Genomic DNA, 23,532 nt, shown 5'->3' with positions numbered 1-23,532 from the left:
ATGTGAGTAACTGCCTTGTACCACAATTAAGCATCATAGTGTCCCAATAAACAAAGGGAATCCCAGCTATTTTCTTGATTTTATTTTTGTTCTTTGAATTGTCCTATATAATTGGTTGCCCTGAATAACCATTGGTTCAATTAGCCAGAATCTACAGTGTGTATAGTTAAGCTTTGTGCACCAGATGTTAAGTTTGTGTCCTGATTTCAGCTAAAATAGCTGCTCTCTGTTAGGATGTTGCTACAATTTGCTTTTATGTTTGAGTGACAGAAGAAAATTTTCTGCTTGTCCCAATAACTTGTCTATTGCCAATAGTTGGAAGGTATTCACTGAAATTGGGTATGTGCCTGAAAATGTCCACACAAAGAAAGTACTGGAAAGTAATTGAAGCATTTGATCTGTAATACCAATCAAATTAAACACATTTGAGTGCAAGCTGTCAGCAGGGAGGTGGACTGGGGAGGTTGATGGCGATTAATATAAGAAATGATTTGTTAATAACTTCCAGCATTTGAGTTTCTTGTAAGTTTTTAAAAAAACATTATCCGAACATTAAATATTTCTTGCAGTCAAGCACGCTCCAATAATGCACACTCCGCTTCAGAGTCTACGCACACGGTTCCAAAAGAGTTCCAGCTGGATCTTGATGAAATTGAAAATGACAACAATGCTGGTGGATGTGAATTGCCAGATCTGGTACAACACAAGCTTGATGAACTCTATGAACCTGTTTGCATTCCAGAACCAAAGTAAGTCACCACTATAACGTACACAAAATGCTGTAGGAACTCAGCAAGTTGGGCAGCATCAATTGAAATAGGGGTGAAAAAAAGTTGATGTTTCAGGCAGAGATCCTTCATCAGGACTGGAAAGAAAGGGAAAAGATGGCAAAATAAGGTGGTAGGGGAAGAGAAGGAGTACAAGCTAGAAGATAGGTGAAGTCAGGTGAAATAAGCCCGGAGGTAATATGTGTAAAATGTAAAGAGCTGGAGAAGAGGCGGCAGCCATGGGCCGACCACGATAAGGCTACACCTCATTCTGTTCGCGTAGTCTCCAACCTGATGTTAAGGAAATGGATGTTCATACCCTCAGGTAATTTCCCCCCTCTCCAATTTCCCCACTCTCTCCTCTTACCTCTTAGCCGCCTATCACTCCCCCAGTGACACCCCCTCCTTTTTTCTTTCTCCCATAGTCCACTCTCCTCCTGTATCAGATTTCTTCAGCCCTTTACCTTTTCCACCTATCGGCTCCCAGCTTCTTCATCTCACCTGACTTCACCTCTGACCTTTTAGCTTGTACTACTTTCCCTCTTCTCTTCTCCTCCCCCCCCCCCGTAGCCAGACAGCTGCATCCATCATTATGAGTTATGTGTTTTGATTTGCTTATCAATGTAAAGGCTATTCTTTGGAATGTAGGGTATTCTGTGGGGGGGGGGGGCAGGGGAGGGAGTAAATGTGAAGTTGTATATATTTCCACCAGTGCTTAAGGTTGAAAAGTGGAGAAATAGAAAAGAATTTAAGATGCAGGATCGCAAAAAAAAAATAATGGTAATGGAAGTAGTGCAGAGAAGGGAAAGCTAAAGTATGCTGGAGCTTTAACTCTTTATGTGGTGCTAGACTATGGGCAGGTATGTTGCAGTACCAACTAGTATGCCAATAATTTACTAACCCTAATCTGTACATCTTTGAAATGTGGGAGGAAACCCATGCTGAGATGGGGAGAATGTACTAATTTCTTACAAACTTTAGTGGCAGTGGAAGCCCGATCTTAGAGCTGGTGTACTGTAAAGTGTTTCATTAACTGTTATGCTACTGTACTGCCCCTAGGAACAGATGTGTACGTAATTATTAAAAACTAATAGGGCAGGTTGAGGAAGTGTGTGTGTGTTTTTTTTAAGCCATAAGAGCCAACAGTGTGAGAAAAGTGGTTACAATTTTAAATACATTACCAGTCAGTATAGTTGAAGTGGTTTCAATTGTAGCATTTAAGAGGTAAATGGAAAGAAAAATTGGTATTCTGGGAGAGGGCAGATAATCCAAATAATTTGGTCTTCCAAAGGTTTAGCATGACGGGATGTCAGTTGGCATCCTCTTCACGATATCCAGTTTTATTCTGTACTATTGATTTTTTTTTGAGTGTCACTTTGGATTCCCTTTGATATTTCAGAAATCGTTCAGTTTCTCCACACTATGATGAGATGCATGGCAGCACTGATTCTACTATCAATTTTGTTGTGTCGCAGGTGGCAAGTAGTGACATTAACACCAGCATCCAGGCTCTTGCCCAGGTAAGATATCAGCGCCACTGTGTGTTTTGGCATTAGAGCCAGGTGAATATTTAACTTTTAAACTTGTTTTTCTGGTTGTTACTTTGGATAAAATAATATAAAATGCCCATTGAATAGATCTATTCATATTAGTCTACAACATCTTGGCAACTATGAGCATCAGAATTGCACTCACCACACTTTGTCAAGCCAGGAGATATCACTGGTTAAATGGGCATTGGAGAACATGCAGGAGTGACAAGAGATGCTTAAACAGGATGATTGTCATAATGCAGTGTAGGAAGATATGTATACAGAAACTTGAAGCAGCAAATTGGTCCCATAAATCTGAGTAAAGTTTAGATAATTTTAGGAAGGATGAGTGAAACAGAATTAATGAGAAGCAATCTTAAATTCGTTCAACTTGTGTTACCTAGAATGAGTGAAAAATCAAAAAATCCTCTCGTGGTCTTCAATTTGCATGCTAATTTAGCTATGACTCTTGAAGTCCTTGTCAATAAGGTCGGTCCCTGTGATATCAAGAAATGGCAGTGTTCAACGGGAAGAGCTTAAGCCAAGGATTCATACTCCTCCAGAATTAGCATTTCTTTTAACTGAGCTGCCTAGGTACAGCTTCAAAGTTCAAATATGTCAATAAATTGAAAAATTGCATTCTGTATCCTCCAAAAAAAACTGGATTTAACTATTTTGACAACTTGACATACTATAATACCAGTCATCTGCAAGGGAAAGGTGTTATTGATGGCACATGACACTCACATATTCTTAGCATTTAGTTTGGGTTGTGTCATGGCTACAAGCTGCATTTCGGCTTTGATCTAAACATTGGAAGCAGCATTCCAGAAATGAGGTGAAATAATGTCTATATGCCAATTTGTCATCAAAGAACCCTGGCAAATTTAAAACTAAATTCATTGTGATGGATGAGTATTTGCCCACTGGTTTGTGGTCAGTTACCTCATACATTAATCATTGCAGTATCCTACAATACTTCATAGCCTACACAGGATGTTGAGAATTTATTGTATAGAATTCAATACATTAAGAATTCAGTGTCCTGTATTTGGATGTTTCTGTGATGAGGCAAATTGAAAAATATTGTTTTGTTTTCAGATTGATGAAGTTTTGCGACAAGAAAGCAAAGTTGATACCATGTCTGGTCACATAGACCAGTTTCTCATTGCAACCTTCATGCAGCTCCGATTAATTTACAATACTCATATGGCTGATGAGAAACTTAACAAGATGGAAATCCTAAAACTTTACAGCTGTATTATTGGGAACATGATTACGGTATGGTTTTGAATTGTTGCAATATCGCTTTTTTAAATGAAGATCTGAACCTATGTTTACATTGGACAGATTAACCTTTAATGGCCACTATGCCATGTGCTCACTGCCAAAAATGGACAAAACTGACAATGATAGAAATGTCACTAAATTATGATTTATGATAGAAAAGCCGTTATTGAATTTCTAGATTATAATAGGCTAGGATGTCACTAAATTATGATGCCTCATAAATGAGGCTGGTTGTATATCTAGATTGCATAAAGTTAGGAAACTTAGCATTTTCCAGATAGGCTAGTAGAACTGTGAGAGTGATGAGTTGCACCATTTAAAGGAGTAGTTATACAGTGATGATAGCTACTCCTTTCTGAACCCTGACGACTAAACAATGTGCACAGGGGCCATCTGACTCACAAACAAAGGCATTTGTATGGAAAGTAGGATGAATAAGTAAGGATTTGTGCAAGAAGCAACTCTGGGCTGTAATTCTCACGAAAGAAAATCATTGGGAGCTGTAAAAGGCAGTAGCATTTCCACTAACTTCACAAGTCTGTGTTCAACTTTAGTCTGATTTGATCAAAAATTAAACTTCTGCAAAATTGAACCAATAAATTTTACTTGAATACTCAAATTCTGCACTTATGGCCAGCATGCATTTACCCTTCCTAATTGGTTGATGTACTTGCATGTCAGTTTTATTTATCCTCAAGGACATCCAGGTCCCTTTAAGCCAGGGGCTCCCAACCTGGAGTCCATGGTCCTTTCAGTTAATGGTAAGGCTCCATGGCATAAAAATGTTTGGGCACCCCTGCTCTGAATCTTTAAAGAAAATGGCCTTTTAGTTTTCCACACTATAATCCATTTGCCAAGTCTTTGTTCTTTCATTCAGTATTCTCCATAAAACATGCATCCAAATGTCAGACCAAGCTGCTACCGAACTATGGATTGTCAACAGGTTTTGTGTTATACTGTTGCTTTTGCACAATCATCTAATTACCTGATTACTAAGATTTTATTGTTATCCTGTTCAGTTATTCCAAATAGAACCATTGGCAAAGGAAGCTTCAATGGGAGTTTTGAAAGACTTGATGCATGGATTAATATTATTAATGTTAGATTCGCGCTTGGAAGATTTGGATGAAGGCCCTCAAGTTATACGATCAGTCAATCTGCTGATGGTAAAAGTATTGGAAAAATCTGATCCAACCAACATTTTAAGGTAAAGGGGAAAAGCTTGGCTATTGTAGTTACATTAGGTTACAGATTACCTTGAAGCTGGTCTTCTGCATCTTTCTTGGAATTTTCATAAGATCAATCATCCGATTGTGATATGTAGGCAAGGATGAATTTGGCATTAGTAATGTTGTTACAAACCTTTGTAGAGCTATAGCACCTTTGAAATTATTTCACTGGCTGGTAGTAATCATGTATGATCATGTTATGAGAATATTGAGGTAAATTGTTTGCTTTAAGGAAAATGGAAATCATTGTCATTTACAAATCATTAACAGTCCTGTTTCCTGAAGATGATTTAGCTACAAAAAAAGGAATTAAAAGACTAATGGAGAAAATTTCATTTGAGACCTTTTGGTCAAAGATCTGAGTGCAAATGCTTTTCACAGAGTTTGTTGCAGTTTAGAGAATGATCATATAGAGTTGTTAAATGACATCTTAAATGAAAAATTTCTTTTGCAGTTCCCTGATTGTACTCTTGCAAGATAGTCTTCTCGCTACCACAAATAACTCTCCTAAGTTTTCAGAGCTTATAATGAAGGTAATGTATTACTTCAAATACATTGAATACTATATGAAATGTATCTTTTATTTATCCTTGTAAAATTCCATACATAGTTATTTAAGCTCTTTCTCTTTAACTTATAGTGTTTGTGGCGTATGATACGTCTTCTCCCAAGCAACGTGAACGTTATCAACGTTGACCGAATACTTTTGGATGTACACAATTTCATGCGTGTTTTCCCAAGGGAGAGATTAAAGCAGATGAAGAGTGATCTTCCCATGAGAACACAGAAGACATTGCTGCATACACTTTGCAAGCTCTTGGGACCAAAGGTTTGTTGACTGATGTAATGATTTTCCTGCTTAACGATGCAGTTGTTTATCTCTCACAATATTTAAAATAAAAACTAAATGCCCCAGATGTTTCTGAGAGGTAGGTGTGAGTTGTAAAGCCTACTATAAGGAAGTTGAACAAAGTATTGCCCAATTTCAGCAGAAGTTGACGTGAACATCCTGTGTTTATTTTCAAATTTTAGTGAAGGTTGATAGCTTTTGCAATTTTTGTTTTTTCAGTAGACCTCTCTTTAGGTTTCTTCTGGTTTTAAGTAACCTGAAGGCTACTTATTTTGTACCATTTCGAGTATTAAAGTTTAAATTTAAAGGCTGTTTACAACCGTCAGATTGCTTATTACTGTTTTATCAGTTGAACACTTAATCTATAAATTTGTATATGTGTAAAGACATGGTTTGGTCAATTTTAAATTGGAACTCATCTCTTTGTCAGAAGTTTTTACAGATCAAGTGGTCATTTGCAGCTGTGGTGAAACTGACTAATGCACCCTTTATGTGGGGAGTCCTATTTTGAAACCTAGGGATACCCCCATTATATTGACTGGCGCCACAATCGTGCTAAATGAGGAGGGAGACCCTTAAAATGTTTGGCATTTCTACAAGCAGCTAAGTAATGTATAGTGTATCACTATCTGAAACCTCATAACCCAGCAAATATATATTCTACTGTTAGAATCGAGCCAGGGGATCAATCTGCTTGAATGAATGCAGAAGAGCATGCTGACACCAGCACAAGTGAACCTGAAAAAATACTTACCAGTTGAACACAAACTGACGCATATTAAACAGTAAGAACAGCATTCAGTATACTGCAAAAGAATGCGCAACCAGTAAATCAGATCAAAGGCTGCACTCTGCCTCAGCCAATCACAAATTGTGGTGGAAACTTAAACAGCTCCAGAAAGTTCCCCCATATCAATGATGGCACAGTTCAACTTGAATATGAAGATTTTAATGCATTTAGAGGACGCCAATCTATCTTCCTGTCTATTCAAGGTCCCTAATGTAACAAGCAACACACAAAATGCTGGTGGAATGCAGCAGGCCAGGCAGCAATGTCCCTAATTTAACAGGCTGTTTTCAACTAGTTCAGTTCATTCCGTGTAATATTTAAGAAGTTCACTGGTTGCAGCCAAAGCTCTGGGACTGAGCAAGATTTCAGCTGATGTACTTCAGAACAAGCTGCACCACTATAAACTACTCCAGTGCAGTTACTTGTAGAAAGTAGTCCGAGTATTCATTTTTCAGGAAAGACGTGCTGAATCCAATCTGGCTTTTCTTTCCTGGTTGGCATGAACAAGTTGGGCTGAAGGGCCTATGTAGTGAAGAAAATTATCTAAGATTGCAACAGGATCTGGAGTAGGTTTAGGGGCTGAGGGTGCAGTGTTGTGGGACACCAGTGTTTGAGAATAATTGTGGTGGTGGTGGTGTTGCTGCTATCTATAGTGATTGCAGGAAGTCAAGGATCCATTTGCAAAGGAAATGTGTTAAGACCCATGTCTAGGAGTTTGGAGATGAGTACTGAACGAATTCGTCATTAGTTACACGAGTACCTGCTCAGTTTATTTACATCAGGGTGTCTCAGCTCCAAACTCAACCACCAGACAGAACCTGAAGATCTGAATCCAGGGATGAGTTTAGGTTGAGTGCTCTTTGTTGGAATGTGACCTTGGGGGGGTGGGGGGGATTTGTGGATGAGCATCTGTAGGAAAACACTCTGGTAGGAGTCATATCTTTTACAAAGAAAGTTGATTGTGATATCTGGGGTGAATCATTCCAGCCCCACGATTTCTCTGCAGGTACTTTTCATGGTGTTCAGCCCCATTACTCCAGTGAACAACCTTGCATCATAAGGCTGGAAAGGGGGATGTCTGTTGATTATTATAGTGCAATTCCATTCACGACTCCTCTCAAAATTGCCTGTGCTTGCATGCAGTGAGATGCAGACAATGTTTGTGTACGGGCTATTGTGGCAAATACTATGTACCATAATTACCAATGCAGCATGGTTAGGGCACTATATCTAGGTGATCTTGCTTCCCTTTCTTTAGGTTCAATAAAGGAGACATTATTTCGTTAAGCTATTTGGAGGTTTGAGTGTTCTGGGGGATAGGGGGAGTAGGAGTTCGATGTTGAGTGATGGATGATGGTGAGGGAGTAACCTGTGTTAGTTCCAACACTTGAATGTGGTTTGTTTAACTTCAAAAGAACTTTCTTTATTCCTCTTGTGGAGAAGGATTGAGCTGACAACTGTCTTTCTGGGGTTGCTGTGAATTCAAAGATCGTCACGTGCTGCATTTCGCTTGATTAAATGAATAACTGCAGAATTTGATTGATATCTATTATTTTAAAATAAAAAGATTCTCAAAAGAGTATCTGAGTAGAATTCAATGCTAGCGAGTTGAAAAAATTATGCACAGTGTTTAACTTTAAATTGTTCTTTATATACCAGATTATGGATCATCTGACACTGATTGAGAACAAGAATGAATCTGAGCTTGAGGCTCACCTACGACGTGTCACTAAACAGTCAATGGCATTGTCAGGTGGAAAGACTGATTCAGAAACGGAAAAGCGTGGTTCTACAATAGTACGTATTGCACTAAAAAAAGGATAAAACCTAACCAATTATAATTACATTATTGTGAATCTTTTTATTGGAATTGAATTTAATTCTGATTTTAAATATTGCATTGCAGAAAGAATTCTATAGCTTTATTGAATTTACTTCATTTATGGTATAGAAAATATTGTCAACAGTTGCACCATGAAAAGTTGGACCATTAATGTGAATTGAACTTGGGAAGCTATGAAGTATTTTAGTGATGGATTAAATTTCTGGTTGTTGATCTTCAGTAAAGTTTCACCACAGTGCAAGTCACTAAGTATGTAGGAGTTGTTGTTGACTGGGAGACAATATGCAGAAGTCAGAATTAAAATAGCAAGCTAGCCTGAAGCTTAGTCAGACTTGTGGACTGAATAGTAGTGGCATAGTAGCTTAATCTTTGTCATTTAATCATACTTTCTTTGCCAAAGAGAATGAATTTAAAGAGTTAGAGAAGTTTTGTCATCATCTGACATGAATCCAAAGCTAGGTTTGTCTGTTTTTGGTTCTCCTTTTATAGGAAACAAGATTCTTGCCTTGCTAACTACAGCATAAGATCACCAGGTTAATTTTTTGCAATGAGAGAACTGAGAGTACCTTATAATGGACCAATGTTTTCTGCAGCTCCAAAATGCTCTTGAAGTTGTAGTTGTATAACAAGATAGATTTTAGGAGGATATGACCAATTAGAAGCCAAGGCTATTTGTCCTGGCCTGGGATCTTTGGACTTAATAAGATAGCAAATTATCATGAAATTGAAACTCTCTAACTTTTAGTGCTGAGAACTCTATGCTTGGTCGATGAATCCATGGGATTTAAAGGAATGAAGCCACTTGAAGAGAAGGCAGAGTTTTAAAGTTTCATCATAAGCTTACGGGGTGCTGAAGCAAGCTTGAACGAGTGTAGGAGTGAAGCAAGCTTGAAGGAGCCCTCTTGAATGTGAATCTTTCAGTTTTTAACCAGTATATTTGAATTCTAAATCCTGTAGATGTTATTTGATGCTGGGAGGCCAGGAGCTGACATGACAGTTGAATCTTGCATGAAGGCATGCTGTGGGGAGGGGGGCAATATAAGTGTGTGAAAGGGAAAGTAGGTAAGCATTTTGTGGGATGAAAAATCATGAACCCAGAAAGTGACTGAAATGGCAGAGCTGAGAGCAGGGGTCCCCGACCTTTCTTGGATGTCATAGATCAATACCATGAAGCAAGTGGTCCATGGACACCAGGTGGAAACCCCAGGCCTAGAGGCAGGAAGGGTCATGTGCGAGGATGGATAACATTTGATGTTCTGGGAAAGGGAGCGTTGGGTTGAAGAAATTTTTAAAGGATGTAGACCACCTGTATTAACTAGTGATGGGAATCTTTGAGCAAGTACCTCAAGTGCCTTGATGCAATGGAGACTATAAACTGAAAATGAAATAACTCTGGTTGTAAGAGAGAACAGGTTAGCGGCTGCATGTTTGTAACAGTTGATTTGTATTGTGACTCCCCAAACCTTTCCCACCATTTTATTATAAGGCAGGGATTAATACCTATTTGGGTATAACTGCAGCAGCACAAGATTGAAACAACTGAAGGCAAAGCAACTCATTGATCCATCCACCATATACTGGTAAACATCCATTTCCTCCACCTTGGGTGCATTATGGATTTTGTAATTGCAACAACACATTGGAGAAACTTCCACCAGAGTTCTTTGACAGCAGCTTTTGAACCATGATATTTAAAGGGACAATAAGTGCATGGCTCACCATCTTTAAATGCCTATGTTTCAGATTAAGTGGAAATGCAATGCATTATCTTCATCGCCACTTGTCCTAGATCTTAATTGCATTAATATCAGGCAGTTCAAGGTGAACAAGCACTGTAATATATTTAGCTGAATTTTATCATGAACAATCACAAGCAAGTGATAAATACTAGCCTTCAACACATCACAGGGAATGAATTTAAAATAGTTTTGGCATTCTGCCTGCATATTCCTCTTCTCCCAAATCCAGATTGATTTCTGCACATTTTATTTGAAGACTGGAATAGGCTATGCTCTGGCAAACCCAAAGACATTGACCATGAACTCTGCCCCTTTCCAAAATAGGAAGAATGGATGGGGTGGTGGTGATTGTTACAGCAAACTATAGTTGTATGGTGCTTCTCTTCCACATGTTGTATTTTCTGAAATGTAAACCAAATCAATACAGAATGAGCATTTTGCTCAGTGAGAGAAGCTTGACTGATCAAAATAACATGATACTATATTTTTAAAAGATCCATAAATCCTTAATATGAGAATATTCCTGTCAGGATAAGGAACTTATTTGTATTATGTATTCCCTGCCCTGGACAATAATTGTGTATATATTTAACATGCTCTTTTCTTTTTTTTGTACTATTGTGAACTGTGTTCAGAAATTTAACAGTTCCATTTATTTAAAAAAAATACTTGATTTAAAGAAATACTAAACAACTACGAATAAAAGAATGTTCTTGGAAGCTGTTGTTTTCACAGCATTGATTTCTTGTGGTTAAAAAGCACAAACACCAAATCCTACATGAGAATAAATATGTAATTAGAATTAAGTTTTTAAAAATGAAGTATTCTATGTTCATCATTACAATTTTATTTATTCTAGGAGGGTAAAGAATCAAAAGCAAAAATAAGTGAAACTTTAGCAGAAATATTCAAGAAGATTGGATCCAAGGAAAACACACGGGAGGTATGTTATGATTTATTTTTGAATAATTGTAAGTAAATTATTTCTTTAGTTGGCCTTCACTTTTGTGCCCACTAAATTATCGAAAAACCATTGATATTAAAATAGTTGAATGTAGATATGAGAAACCTAATATTTTTGGATTTTACTTTTTAAGGAAGTAATTTGAAGGGTTATTTACTGTTCCTGGGCATTGCTTTATTCACAGGGATTTCAGTGAGGACTGATGGGCAAAGATTTTCTTACTGAGCCTTTCTGTCAACTTTCACCATGAGTTCATACTTGGCAAAGAGTGAACTTTGTGCAGGTTGGGGAGATCCATGCCCTTTTTTGTGTTCCGAGATGCCTGTGGCCTCATTCAACTGACTGATATGCTGTCAGACTTATAAGATCACTTGTACAAATGTATTAATATACTTACTTGTATGGATGTTCACCCAACTTTTAGAATTGTAGTTCTAATTCTTGAGTCCAGTTTATGTAAATTGTGAGCTACTTGAACCATCTCCTGTACTTGTGGAGTATACTCTTTTCACATTCGTTAATGTGATTTACCAAGTTTTAACTCTTTGCTTTCCACCTCTGACCAGGGTTTAGCGGAACTTTATGAATACAGAAAGAAGTATTCAGATGCCGACATTGAACCATTTTTGAGGAAATCTTCCCAGTTCTTTCAGAATTATGTTGAAAGAGGTTTGCGGCTTGTGGAAAATGAGAGGGAGGGGAAAGGAAGAATGTCTTCTTCGTCTAGTTCTGGTAAGATTTCTTTTAACAAAAAGTAAATTCAATTTAAAACTTAATGGAAAAAGAAATTTATCTCAAATTATTTTGCCACCCAGTGCTTTTTAACTTAAATCAGAATTGCGCTTCTTGAGTAGCTGATCAAAAGTTCATAGTTCGTAGTTTTTAGTTCATAGATACTACTTGAAATTATTATTTAGATTTCTGTGTACCTTTATTCTTCATAAAGTGTAGAACTGTCCACTGCCCTCACAATGTGTTGTGTACAAAACTAAGCAGAGAGTTAAAACAACTCAAAATGCACCCGAGCCAGAGGCTTTCTTCAGAGTTTTTAATAAGAAAATTTTATGAAACTGCAGAAAGTTAAGTAAAACACATATTAATTCAATACAGAATCATCACACATAAATACCTGAATATGCTAATATTATTGATTATTCTCACTATCAGTATTAAATAAGGTAACGCACCATGTGCAACATTCTGTAGCTGTGCTGTGGACTAGAGTGAACTGTGGCGCAATGATAGCTTAATGGTGATGAATGATAAATGTATACTTCCTTCAAAGTACACCTACTAAATGTTTACCAGTACTAAGAAAGCTTAAAGCTCACGGTTACTACTCTTTTAAGATCAAATCAAGAGTGGATGAAAATGGATGTCTTTCTATCAGATTTGCTTCATGTTGAAATTCAAATTAATGTGCGCAGGAAATAATGTTTCTTTAAAAAAAAAGTGCTTATGAGCAGGAAGCGCTGTTTGTACAAAACGAACTTCATACAAAATGAACAGTACCTGTAGAGGCACACTGTATCAAGCAAAGACCAGTTTGTTTCCTTGTGCATAAGTCAGTTATTTGATATTTAGATGTAATTATCAGTCCAGTTTATGGCAGAGGCATCGAAAATCATGCAAGTAGCCAGGAGTAAGCAAAAATCAGTTCAATCTGTCATTCATTAATGAGTGGTTGTGACTGATCTTCAGTTAAGTCATTTTCTGACATCTTGATTCCCTTGGGTGTTCAAAAACCTAACTCTGCTCTTCATCTCTTGAGTAAAGAAATTTCTTATTATCTTGATCCTAAATGTCTAGTCCCAGACTGCAGGTTGTCGGAAGTTCCATTTTCAGAGTAGTCACTTGCCCGATTCTCCCTCCAATTCCTTGCCTAATTCTTTCAAGGTCGTGCTGTTTCTATGGCACATGTGAAGTCTAATCCTGGTACGGCAAATGAGTAAAATGTAGGGGGTTTAGCAGCAGCATCATCAGGTGCAATGCCCAGTTTGAGCTTTGACTGCCATGGCCCACATTTTCCTGTTTCGGGTCAAGTGGATAAATTCACTGGTATTCATTTCCAGTTCTCTGGCTGCTGTCTCCATCATCATTTGTCTTTGTCTTCCTCTTGCTTTTTTCCCTTCAATCTTTCCCATAATTACCATGCATTCTAACTCTTTCCTAATCACGTCCAATGAAGTTACGTTGCCTTTTCATGATCTCACACATTATTTCTCTTTTTGTGTTTGCTCTGTTTATAACATCCTTGTTAGATATTCATTTTGTCCATGATATTCTTTGCATCCTCCTCAAAAACCACATTTCTGCTGCTACAATTCATTTCCTCATGTTACTAGATACTGTCCAACATTCTGAGCCATATAACATAACTGGATAAATGTAACATCTCAGTACTCTGAGGTGGGTTGTCATGCCTAGTTTAGTATTGGTTAGTATACTCTTCATTCTTGTGAAGGTGTCTTTTGCTATCCCTGTTCTTCTTTTGATGTCCATGTTGCACCTGCCATCTGATGTCACCCAGCTTCTTAAGTAGCAAAAGTTCTGTACTTGTTTTATGTCTTCCCCGTTTATTCTCAGCCTGCAGATAGGATTCTCCTTTTTGGATATCACCATACATTCTGTTTTTTTTGCAATTGATAGATAAACCATTTTTGCACTTTCTTCAACAATTATATCAATTAAGTTTTGTAGTTCTTCCTCTGTACCTGCAATTAACACAGTGTCATCTGCATATCTGAAATTATTGATGTTTTCACCGCCAACTTTGATTCCCAAGATGTCTCTTATTTTTTGTAATATTGTTTCACTGTACACATTAAATAAATCGGGAGAAAACACACCCTTGTCTAATGCCTCTCTTGATTTTCGTAAACTGACTCACTTCTCCATCTATTCTTACAGCGGCAGTTTGTTCTCAGTATAGATTTCTGATTAGGCGAAGGTCTTTCGAATCTAGATCTAGAGTTTTCTGTAATGTGTTAAATATCTTATTGTGCTTCACTTTATCAAATGCTTTTGTGTAGTCGATAAAACAAACAAACAAATCTTTTTGCAGTTGAATAGCTCATTCTGATAGTATCCTTAAAATCAATATTGCATTTCTTGTACCTTTGTCTTTCACAAAACCACATTGTTCTTTGCCTATTTCAGCTTGTATCTTACTTTTAGCTCTTGTCATCAAAATTCTTAAAAGTATCTTGGTGATATGACTCATTAAACTTATGGTCCTATGGTCACATTCTATTGCTCCAGCTTTCTTAGGAAGAGTGATAAATACTGATATTTTTTTCCATCTCTTCTGGTATTATTCCAGTCTCATAAATATCATTGATTAAATCAGTAAGTTTTTCAATTCCATAATCTTCAAGGGCAATAATTTGTTCTATTACTAATTTCTCAGAACCTGCTGCCTTTCCTTTCTTCATCTTATTTATTGCATTACGAACTTCAGATTTTAAAATACTTGGACCTTCAATATTTTTCTTAATTTCTGGTTTTTCGCCTTGATTGTCTTCAAACAATTCCTGAGTATACTCAGTCCATCTGTTCATAATCTCATCTTTTTCCATGATAATGGTACCGTCCTTTGCTTTCAAACATCCACCTGAAGAACAGAGGAGCTTTTTACTAGTGATATTCTTGATTTGTTGATGTAACCTTTTTGGATCAGTAATAGGGATTCTTTCTATTTGCTTATATTCCTGGTTTAACCATTCTTCTTTGGGTTTTTGACATAAGCTTTTAACTTTTTTATCCAAGGACTTATATTCTATAGGATTTACTTTCTTCCATCTCCCTTCTTCCATTAGATTTTTGATTTCATCTGTCATCCATTTATTCTTTGTGCTTTTTTTTCCTGTTTTAGGAATCACTGACTTTGCTGATTCTACCAAGGCATCCTTTAGAGAGTTAAATTTCATTTCTACATGATTGCTATCATCTTCAACAGGTTCTATTTCTAGACTTTGAAATCTATTCCTTACTTCAATTGTAAATTTTTGTCTTATGCTTTCTTCTTTAATTAATTGCAAGTAGTCAAGGGATTGTTCAGGTTTTTGCTTTAGTTTTTTTAAGTTTTACTTTTACATGACATACTACTGGGTTATGGTCACTATTACAGTCTGCACCTGGATATGTTTTGCATTGAGTCACTGAGTTTCTAAATCTTTGGCTGTGGTCCCAACCACCGTGCCGCAAAGCATGTACTTCCGGGCCGCGAGGAAACGATATGAGTCAACTGCACCTTTCCCCATTCTCTGCCACACCCACTGTTGAACTTGAACGCACGCGAGGTCATTACCCACACGAGGACATCAGTTGGACATTAACCTACAACTACTCGATGAGTAAAAACAAACGTCGCTTGAGAGTTTCTTTGGAAGAAATGGTAGGAGACATAAAAGGCTTAACGATGATGCAGAGGCAGAGGAGGCCGAGACTGCAAAAATAAAGCTTCCTTCAACAGAAAATACGACGAGTCGTACATAAAATATGGCTTTATTGCGACTGGTGACTTGCACACTCCAAGCCCCCTGTGTGTGATATGTGGAGACAAGCTGTCGAATGAGGCAATAAGGCCCTCAAAACTGCTTCGGCACCTTGAGTCCAAGCACCCTGCACTTAAAGACAAACCCGTTGAGTTTTTTGAGCGGAAAAATCATGAGCAAATGGGACAGAAGCAAGTGCTGAGAGCCACCATCTCCACAAATGCTGCTCTGAGAGTGTCGTACTTAGTGGCTAGCCGTATTGCTAATTCTTCACTGTTGGTGAAGAATTGATTCTGCCTTTTACCAAGGGCACGTGCCGTGAACTGTTGGGAGAAGCTGCAGCTAACAAGATGGCACAGGTTTCTCTTTCAGCTACCACCATTTCAAGGAGAATTGATGACATAGTGGAGGACATCGATGCACAGCTGTTGGAACGGCTTAACGAGTCTGGTTTCACTACCCGAGTCAAAGAGGTTGCTCCTGAATGCCATTCTACACACTGTGTCACACCCAGGGAAATGTGGCTAGCCGAAAAATGTCACCTGATCTTAATAGCATATTGAGTGACGTTGTTGAAGTTATCAATCACATCAAAGCAAAAGCCCTTAACTCACGTCTGTTTGAGCAGCTTTGCGAGGAAATGGATGCAGAGCACAAACGCCTTCTCTTACACACTGAAGTCAGCGGGCTATCAAGGGGGAGAGCCCTGGCCAGGGTTTTTGAGTTAAGAGAGCAGCTACAGAGATTTCTTTCAGGAAAAAGTCACCACTGGCAGCACACTTCAGTGATGAGGAGTGGATAGCAAAACTGGCTTATCTGTGTGACATCTTCAACCTGCTCTGTGAACTCAATTTGTCACTTAAGGGGAGAATGGCCACTGTCTTCAAGTTGGCAGATAAAGTGTCTGCTTTCACAGACAAACTGGAACTGTGGGGATGGCGAGTGGACAGGGGCATATTTGACATGTTCCTGACATTAGCTGGGAATTTGGGAGAGACTGAGGCGTACAGCTGGTGCACGAACACCTATCTTCGCTGTCGACAGAATTTGAGCATTACTTCTCAACCGGAAATGACCCAAGACGTGCAAAGGAATGGGTCCGTGACCCATTTGTGAATGTCCCTGGTGAATCATCCACGTCAGCGTGGGAAGAAGATCAACTCCTCGAGCTTGCAAATGACGGTGGGCTGAAAAGTATGTTTGACATAACATCTCTGCCGGCTTTCTGGATCAAAGTCAAGGCTGAATATCCTGAGAGAGCCATGAAAGTAATGAAAACGTTACTTCTATTTCCAACATCATATCTCTGCGAAGCGGGGTTTTCTGCAATGAATGCAATGAAAACTAAATTACGGAATAGACTGGACATAAGGAACCCCCTTATGACTTATAATTGACTTAGCACATATTTTCCTTGCATGAATATAGGGATGTGTGTTTAGTATTAAATTCGTTAGATAAACCCTTTTAGAATTGAGTGCATTAGCCCCTGATAAATGACTTATAGTTGACTTCACCTATATTCCGGTCGTGATTAACACCCCCTCCCTCTGGTTGGCCAGTCCACAAGAATATTTTCAATATTAAACTGGTCCGCGGTGCAAAAAAGGGTTGGGGATCCCTGGTTTATAGTAATAAAGTCAATTTGATTTCTGGTGTTATCACCTGGACTTTTCCAGGTCCACAAGTGTCTTGGATGGTTTTTAAAGTAGGTATTCATAATGACCGGATTATTCATCTTGCGCCATTCTACCCATTTCTCACCTCTTACTTCTTTCCCCTAGTCCAAATTTTCCTATGGTATTTCTATCAGCACCCTGTCCTACTTTCCTACTTTAGCATTTAGATCTCCCATGACAATAACAATATTTTGAGATTTGCATCCATTCTTTGCTTGTTCAAGCTCTTCATAGAATTTATCTACATCTTCATTTGTTCCATCTGTTGGTGCAGATACCTGTGTAATTGCTAAATCAAATGGTTGTCCTCTGAATCTAACAAGGAGCATTCTTTCTGATATTGCCCATGTCCTAAAACACTTTTGCCATGTTTTCATCCATAAGAATTCCTACTCCATTAGTATGGGATGTTCCACAAGAATAAACTAGTGTTTTATTTCTAATCTGACATGTTCCAGCACCAATCCAATGAACTTTGCTAATTCCCATGATGTTAATTTTTAGTCTTTCCATTTAATTTTCAATCTTCCTGCTTGATTATAGGGTTCTTACATTCCAAGTGGCAATAATTTTCTTTTGTGTTACTTTAGTTTTATGGGCAGCAGCTTGATGACAGTTGGGGATCCCCTGCCGGCCAGAATCAACCCTACATTTTCAGAGTTGTCTTGAAGATTCTTTTGACGCTGTTGTTGTGTGATATATTTTGTGAGTTTGACCATGGTTTTCTTAGCAAATTGCAATGGTGGTTTGCTATTGCCTACCATTGGGTGAACTAAAGAAATCACCATTTCTCTTCCCAAATGTTCATCTGCCTATACTATAGCCGTTGTCATTTGAGGTCGTAGCTCATCCACCTTCTCCGTCATAAGTTCAGTTACTGAACCTGCCGGATCTGCTGTTGGCCTTCGCTCATATCCTGAGCAGGAACCCTTGCAGGTGCTACCGTTCTGGGTCAGAGCGGCCCTGGGAGCAATGAATCACTAAGGGGTAACTCCACTTTCCCCAAAGCTCTGAAAGTCCCCAGTCAGAGCCTCATCACCGATTGCAGTTTAGAGTCATACCCAGGACTGACTTAGCAGCAGCATGCAGATAAATCTTGCTGAAAGTGGTGACACTGGTCAACAAATAATTTCAGGTCATCTAAGTAAGTGAAGAATGTCTGGTGTGTTGGCCTTAGACTGAGGCATTGTGTGTGTAACTCTTGCTTCAGCCAGCGGCTTAATCTAGGTGAAGACAGCCTTCGGCCTGGCCAAACTTAACAAATCTTGTTTGGGTGGATGCTGTGCGATGTGTCCCATTACAAATCAGTACCACAAAATGACAAACAGTACACAATACGCGATTAAACGATTGAACTTTATAATTCTTATTTTGACTATATGGTTAGTAATGAAACAAAAAAAAGAAAAGGGCCCATTCTTATGAAACGGTCTAATGCGCAACGTTAGAGCTCACGGTTCTGTTCATTTGTTTCCCATCTACCTCCAAGCGTAGCCGACCTGCGCTCTAAATCTCACTCCATCCGGCGGTCTACCAACTCTCTCCATTCACATCTTCTCTCCTCATCTCTCCCCATCTCTCCCCAGCAAAAGACCGCAAAATTCCTGCTCCCAGATCCACGAGAAAGAACAACATTCCGCTCATTGGCTAGCATGCATTCCAAAGCCCCTATTATCTCTAGTCACAACCCAAATGTTGCTGCTGCAGAGAAACCATTACCTTAGCAGTGAAACATTACAGAGTCAATTACATTAGCAGTGAAACCTTACAGCGCGTTACATGTGTAAGACTTGGGTGTTATGTTGCAGCCGTACAAATTATTAGTTAAACATTTGGAGTATTGTGTACAATTCTGGTTACTCTTCTACTGGAGGAAAATGGTAGCAACAGAGTGCAGAATAAATTCACCAGCATATTGGCTGGTATAGAGGGGTGTATTTATATGGATAGAGTTGGGTAAGGTAGGGTTATTCTCATTGGAACATAGGAGGCTGATAGAAGGCAGAACAAGCATAAGGAGGATATAGAGTCAGAATCTTTTTTTTTTCTTCCTCCGGGCAGGGAGAATAGAACTGTAGTGCTTAGTTTTAAGGCTTGCGGGGCATGAAATTTAAAGATCTGAAAGGTGAGCTTTTCCACAGTCGTAATAATCTGAAATGAGCTACTAGAGGTGGTGTTGGAGACAGTCACAGTTACAACATTTAAAGGCATTTTAGACGATACTTGAAAAGGAAGGATGCAGGCAAATGGGATTAGCATTGATTAATGGGCATCATGGATGACATAGGTGGAAAGGGCCCTTTTTCTGCTCTAAAATTCTGATTTTGCTTTTGTTATAGCTAATGGTAAATGTTTCATTTTAATTTATTAATCTTGCACTTGTTTCCTTCTCTCCTGTCTGACAGCCCTCTCCCACCCCTCAAACCTCCCATTAGATTTCTTCATTCTCTTCCCATGGTTGAGATGTACTTCATCTCTAATTGAGAGTTATATGCTGCTAAATTTCAATCAATGTTTTAAGTTTGCTGCTTTGCTTCCTAACCTGCTATTTCAAGTACTTTAAAAACACTGCCTCTATTGAAATGCATCTGGGACTAGAGTAGGATGTTCTTAATTAACAATAGTCTGCCAAATGCATTAGTACTTAGAGTGCAATGAGAAAGAGGTTTAAATGTGCCTTCTAACACAAGTTGGGAACTGGTGAGGTAGGTTGTTTTTGAGTGTTGATTTGAGTACTTGCTATTGTGTATTTAGCAGGGTTTTCATCACCTCCCGATGAGTTACCACATGTAGCGAGTTCCACTTCCATCCCTTCTACAGGTAATACTAACGGAGAAGAAGTTGGTCCTGCTGTTTACTTGGAAAGGTTAAAAATTCTACGACAGCGTTGTGGCTTAGAAAATAACTCCAAGGTAACATGCATGTTTTTTGTTTAAGTTTCATGTTTTTGTGATGTGGGATTATTTCAAAGGATATAAAAAATCTTTTGATGCTGTAAGACTGTTGTTATGCTTTTTTAATTCAAATAACATGATCTACAATAATATATAGAATTTCAAAAAAGTAAGTAAGGCAGTGTTTGGTAAAATGTTAACTTTTTTCAAATTGTGCAGTTTGTGTTTTGAAATTACCTTAAATTGCAATTCTCTTTTATTCACCCCTGTATACCCACTTCCCCTAGTAAACTTGTAATATTCAGTTATGTGATCACTGCAACCCGGGGGTAACTTCAGTGAGGTATCAGATTGCATGCACTCTAGATATCTCCAGAGTGTCCTGTTCTTAAAAACAGTCTTAAGTTATACTTGCTGTCTCCCCCCACCAATTTACATTGGCACCTGCAGAGCTCTGTTGTAGCGATCTTGGTCCTCCAGTCAGATACTCTAGGTTCTTTCACTTCCCTCTTCCACCCACCACACTTTGAAGATAAAAATCTGCTTGTTCTGTGAACTATAGTGCTGGAGTGGTATGGTACAAGAATTTATGCGGGATTCCCAGCACAGCAGCACTGTCAGTAATATTCTCATGTTCCCTCTTGGCATCGATTCAGTTAGCACACTTGCTACTGAGAAGCGAACCTGAGCATTTAGCAAGATACCCATGTGTGTTCTTTTTTAAAGTGCTGTGAACTTATTTTCAAAGTATGCCAATAAAAATATTCTACGTTTCCTTTTTAATGCTTCAATTTCTTTGAGGTTATGTCCCTTAAATCTGTACTTCTGTCGTTTTTGATAAGTTAGGGTAAATGCAGCATGTTTTGCAAGTGCCATCAAAACAATTCCCTGTACCAGCTGCATCAAAATTATTAGGTAGTTTTAGCAGATATTTTTAGAGCAATTAGAAAACCTAAATAGTTGGTTACATACGTTTTTCAGGTGGGCCATTATTTTGTTTGGGAAGTGGAGGTAGTGTACGTAAATTAAAATCCTCCACAATTATCACTACTTTTCTGACAAGCTCCCTTTTATACTCTGCCCTACATTGTGATTACAGTAATGGTGCCTGTGTACCACTCCCACAAATAAATTCTTGTCTTTATTTCTTCCATTCACTCCTTAATCTCACTTTGCTGAAATTGGTCATCCCTGTCCTTTATTGTTGAAACCTTCCTCTCCTTAAATGTCATGTACTGTCTAAAATTTAGGTCGCAACACTTGTTCTGCAGCCGTGTTTCTGAAATGGCTATCTGAGCACTTTTCATTTTGTGCTCCTGGTTCTGATTTTGTTTCAAATGCATTTAGAAATAGAGATTTGATTTTTGTAACCTTTTGCTTTAACTACTTGTTAATTGCTGGATTTGTACACTGTCTTTTACTATTATTTTGTATTTTTACACCTTTTTTCTAGTCTTTCCCTACTCTTTGATTTACCACCTCTTTGTAACTTTGATACTTGCCCCCACTATTAGTTTAAAATTCTCTTCTTAGTTATGCAGCTTGGTCACAACATATTTGTTCATTTTAAAGTGATTCCAAAGTATCTTATTTAATAGTTGAGAAGAAATTTACTTCTGATATTAAGATTAAGATAAGAAAATTAAGATAAAAGTCAGTTTAAGCCAGAGACCATTTTATAACCGGACAGTTATTAACAAAAAATCAGACTTTCTTGCCTAAGCCCATTCCACAGCTGCCGTGCTAATTCTGTTTGCAGCAAACAGAATCAGCTTTAAGAACATAGCTTTAGTGGTCTTTGAGAATAATTTGGTGATGGCTTGAAAAATTTGGTTGGGAATAGTTGAAGACAAATGGTTAAGTTTAAATAATTTACGTTACTCATCTTTCTATAAGAAAAGGACACTTGTTCATAAAGCTAAATTCTGAAGTAGTTCATGTGTGTAGATTACTTTTATTTCATACTTCAGGACTAGTAATGATCTTTAAGGCACTTTCCATCAAACATGTCATTGGGTAATTTAATATTTCCATTCTCCTGGATGTATTCTAATCAAAACAAAGTGTGATTATTCTGTCGTTGTCTTGATGCAGCATGAAGAACGACAACCTGCAACCTCGCTTCTATCCAAACCAACATTACCTACAGTTGTATCATCATCTGAGCTTCTGCACAATAAACTCACCCATCTTCGAGATTCACGAGAGTGTAACCAAGAACAAGAATCTCATCCACCAATACAAACCAATAGTAGCGCAACCTCAGCAGCTAATCTTGATGATTTGAAGAAAAGACTGGAACGAATAAAGAGCAGTCGCAAATAGATGGCCTGTGAATAATGGTGCAATGATGACGTCTATTGAAATAGAAGGTCTCTTCATAGCTGTTGGCCTCCTATTAACCTAGTGTGTATAATTTCTTTATGTACAATACAGTGAATAACTGTGTATTGTGGCATAATTAATTTCTGTATATAGGCTTCTGGACTGCAATAACGGATATTAAGACCTGTGGTGAACTTGTGAACACTTTCACACTAACACTTGTAAAATCAGTTAGTTATCTTTGATGTTCTCTACTTGCTTTCAAACTGGAGAGACTCCGGGTGGTATCAGAGTAACTTGTTGGCTACTATGTATTGCTCATATCTCCATTTGAGGCTTTAACTTCATCAGGTTAATAAAACTGGGGCTCCAATAGATAATTTCAGACCAAGCTGGCTGTATTTTCGTTTTTACTAGTACAGCACTGCCTAATAAATATTGAGGAAGTCTGTTATCTGACTAGATCTATCTGTTTAGTTCTTTTAGAAAGTTCTAATTACTGCTTGTTTTGTGTTTTCTTTTTCTTCCCTGTGATCAGCTCTTTGAAATGTGTTGATTCTCTATGGAATCATGAAGCATGGCATGAGGTTATGAATATTTGTGTTTTTTAAATAAAGACAATTAAAAACAAAAATCTGTGTTACAATATTAACCAAATTAAGCTGTATTATAATTTAAAAGATCTGTTAAAGCAATAATTTTTCATTGTGTATAGTTGTAGCAGTTAATTTGGTAATTTTTATAGCTAGGGCTCTGTGTAAGTCTAACATTTTATAAATTTCATGGAAAACTCATGACCAGAGAAGTTTTACAATTAGAAAACATTTTTCTCTGAACACTGGGGAAGCATTAATATAAACATAATAAATGATAAATATTTATATCCATTTGGGTTCTACTTATTGTTTTCCCGCAAACCTGGTGAAATTTAATTTCAAGGTACTTGGGCTTGTTTTCTCCAAGTCTAACATGATATTCAGTGTGTCAGAATCACCATTGATACTACTACAAATCAGTCGGGTAGGTTCATTAAGTTGAAAGATGAAGTTTCTATTTGATGAACGTGATTAATGATTTGTTCTGTATAAATGACTTGCGTAGGAGAATTTTAAATAACATTCAGATATTGATTTA

At 37.9% G+C, this 23,532-nt stretch overlaps 1 protein-coding gene and 1 non-coding gene across 6 annotated transcripts in view; both read left to right on the top strand.

Moving 5' to 3' along the window:
- ckap5 (cytoskeleton associated protein 5) overlaps positions 1–23,277 on the top strand; it is a 98,645-nt gene extending 75,368 nt beyond the window's left edge. For 3 of the 5 annotated variants that reach the window (XM_063061774.1, XM_063061771.1, XM_063061772.1), the window contains 11 exons: positions 570–749; positions 2,167–2,287; positions 3,401–3,580; positions 4,609–4,796; positions 5,273–5,351; positions 5,459–5,647; positions 8,118–8,255; positions 10,900–10,983; positions 11,571–11,736; positions 19,934–20,091; positions 22,168–23,277. In XM_063061774.1, the coding sequence (XP_062917844.1) occupies positions 570–749; positions 2,167–2,287; positions 3,401–3,580; positions 4,609–4,796; positions 5,273–5,351; positions 5,459–5,647; positions 8,118–8,255; positions 10,900–10,983; positions 11,571–11,736; positions 19,934–20,091; positions 22,168–22,398 (1,714 nt within the window). In that variant the 3' untranslated portion in view covers positions 22,399–23,277. The remainder of the gene's footprint in view (positions 1–569; positions 750–2,166; positions 2,288–3,400; positions 3,581–4,608; positions 4,797–5,272; positions 5,352–5,458; positions 5,648–8,117; positions 8,256–10,899; positions 10,984–11,570; positions 11,737–19,933; positions 20,092–22,167) is intronic. The other 2 variants (XM_063061775.1, XM_063061773.1) reach the window with 2 other exon arrangements.
- LOC134354438 (small nucleolar RNA SNORD67) lies at positions 3,882–3,992 on the top strand. The gene has a single exon (XR_010019800.1). It is a non-coding gene; the product is annotated as a small nucleolar RNA SNORD67 (small nucleolar RNA).
- Positions 23,278–23,532: the final 255 nt, after the last annotated feature.

This window comes from Mobula hypostoma, chromosome 11, assembly GCF_963921235.1.
Source record: "Mobula hypostoma chromosome 11, sMobHyp1.1, whole genome shotgun sequence".
In the NCBI taxonomy this organism is placed as follows: Eukaryota; Metazoa; Chordata; class Chondrichthyes; order Myliobatiformes; family Myliobatidae; genus Mobula; species Mobula hypostoma.
The sequence above is the reverse complement of the archived record's forward strand: the minus strand, read 5'-3'. Positions and strand labels throughout refer to the sequence as shown.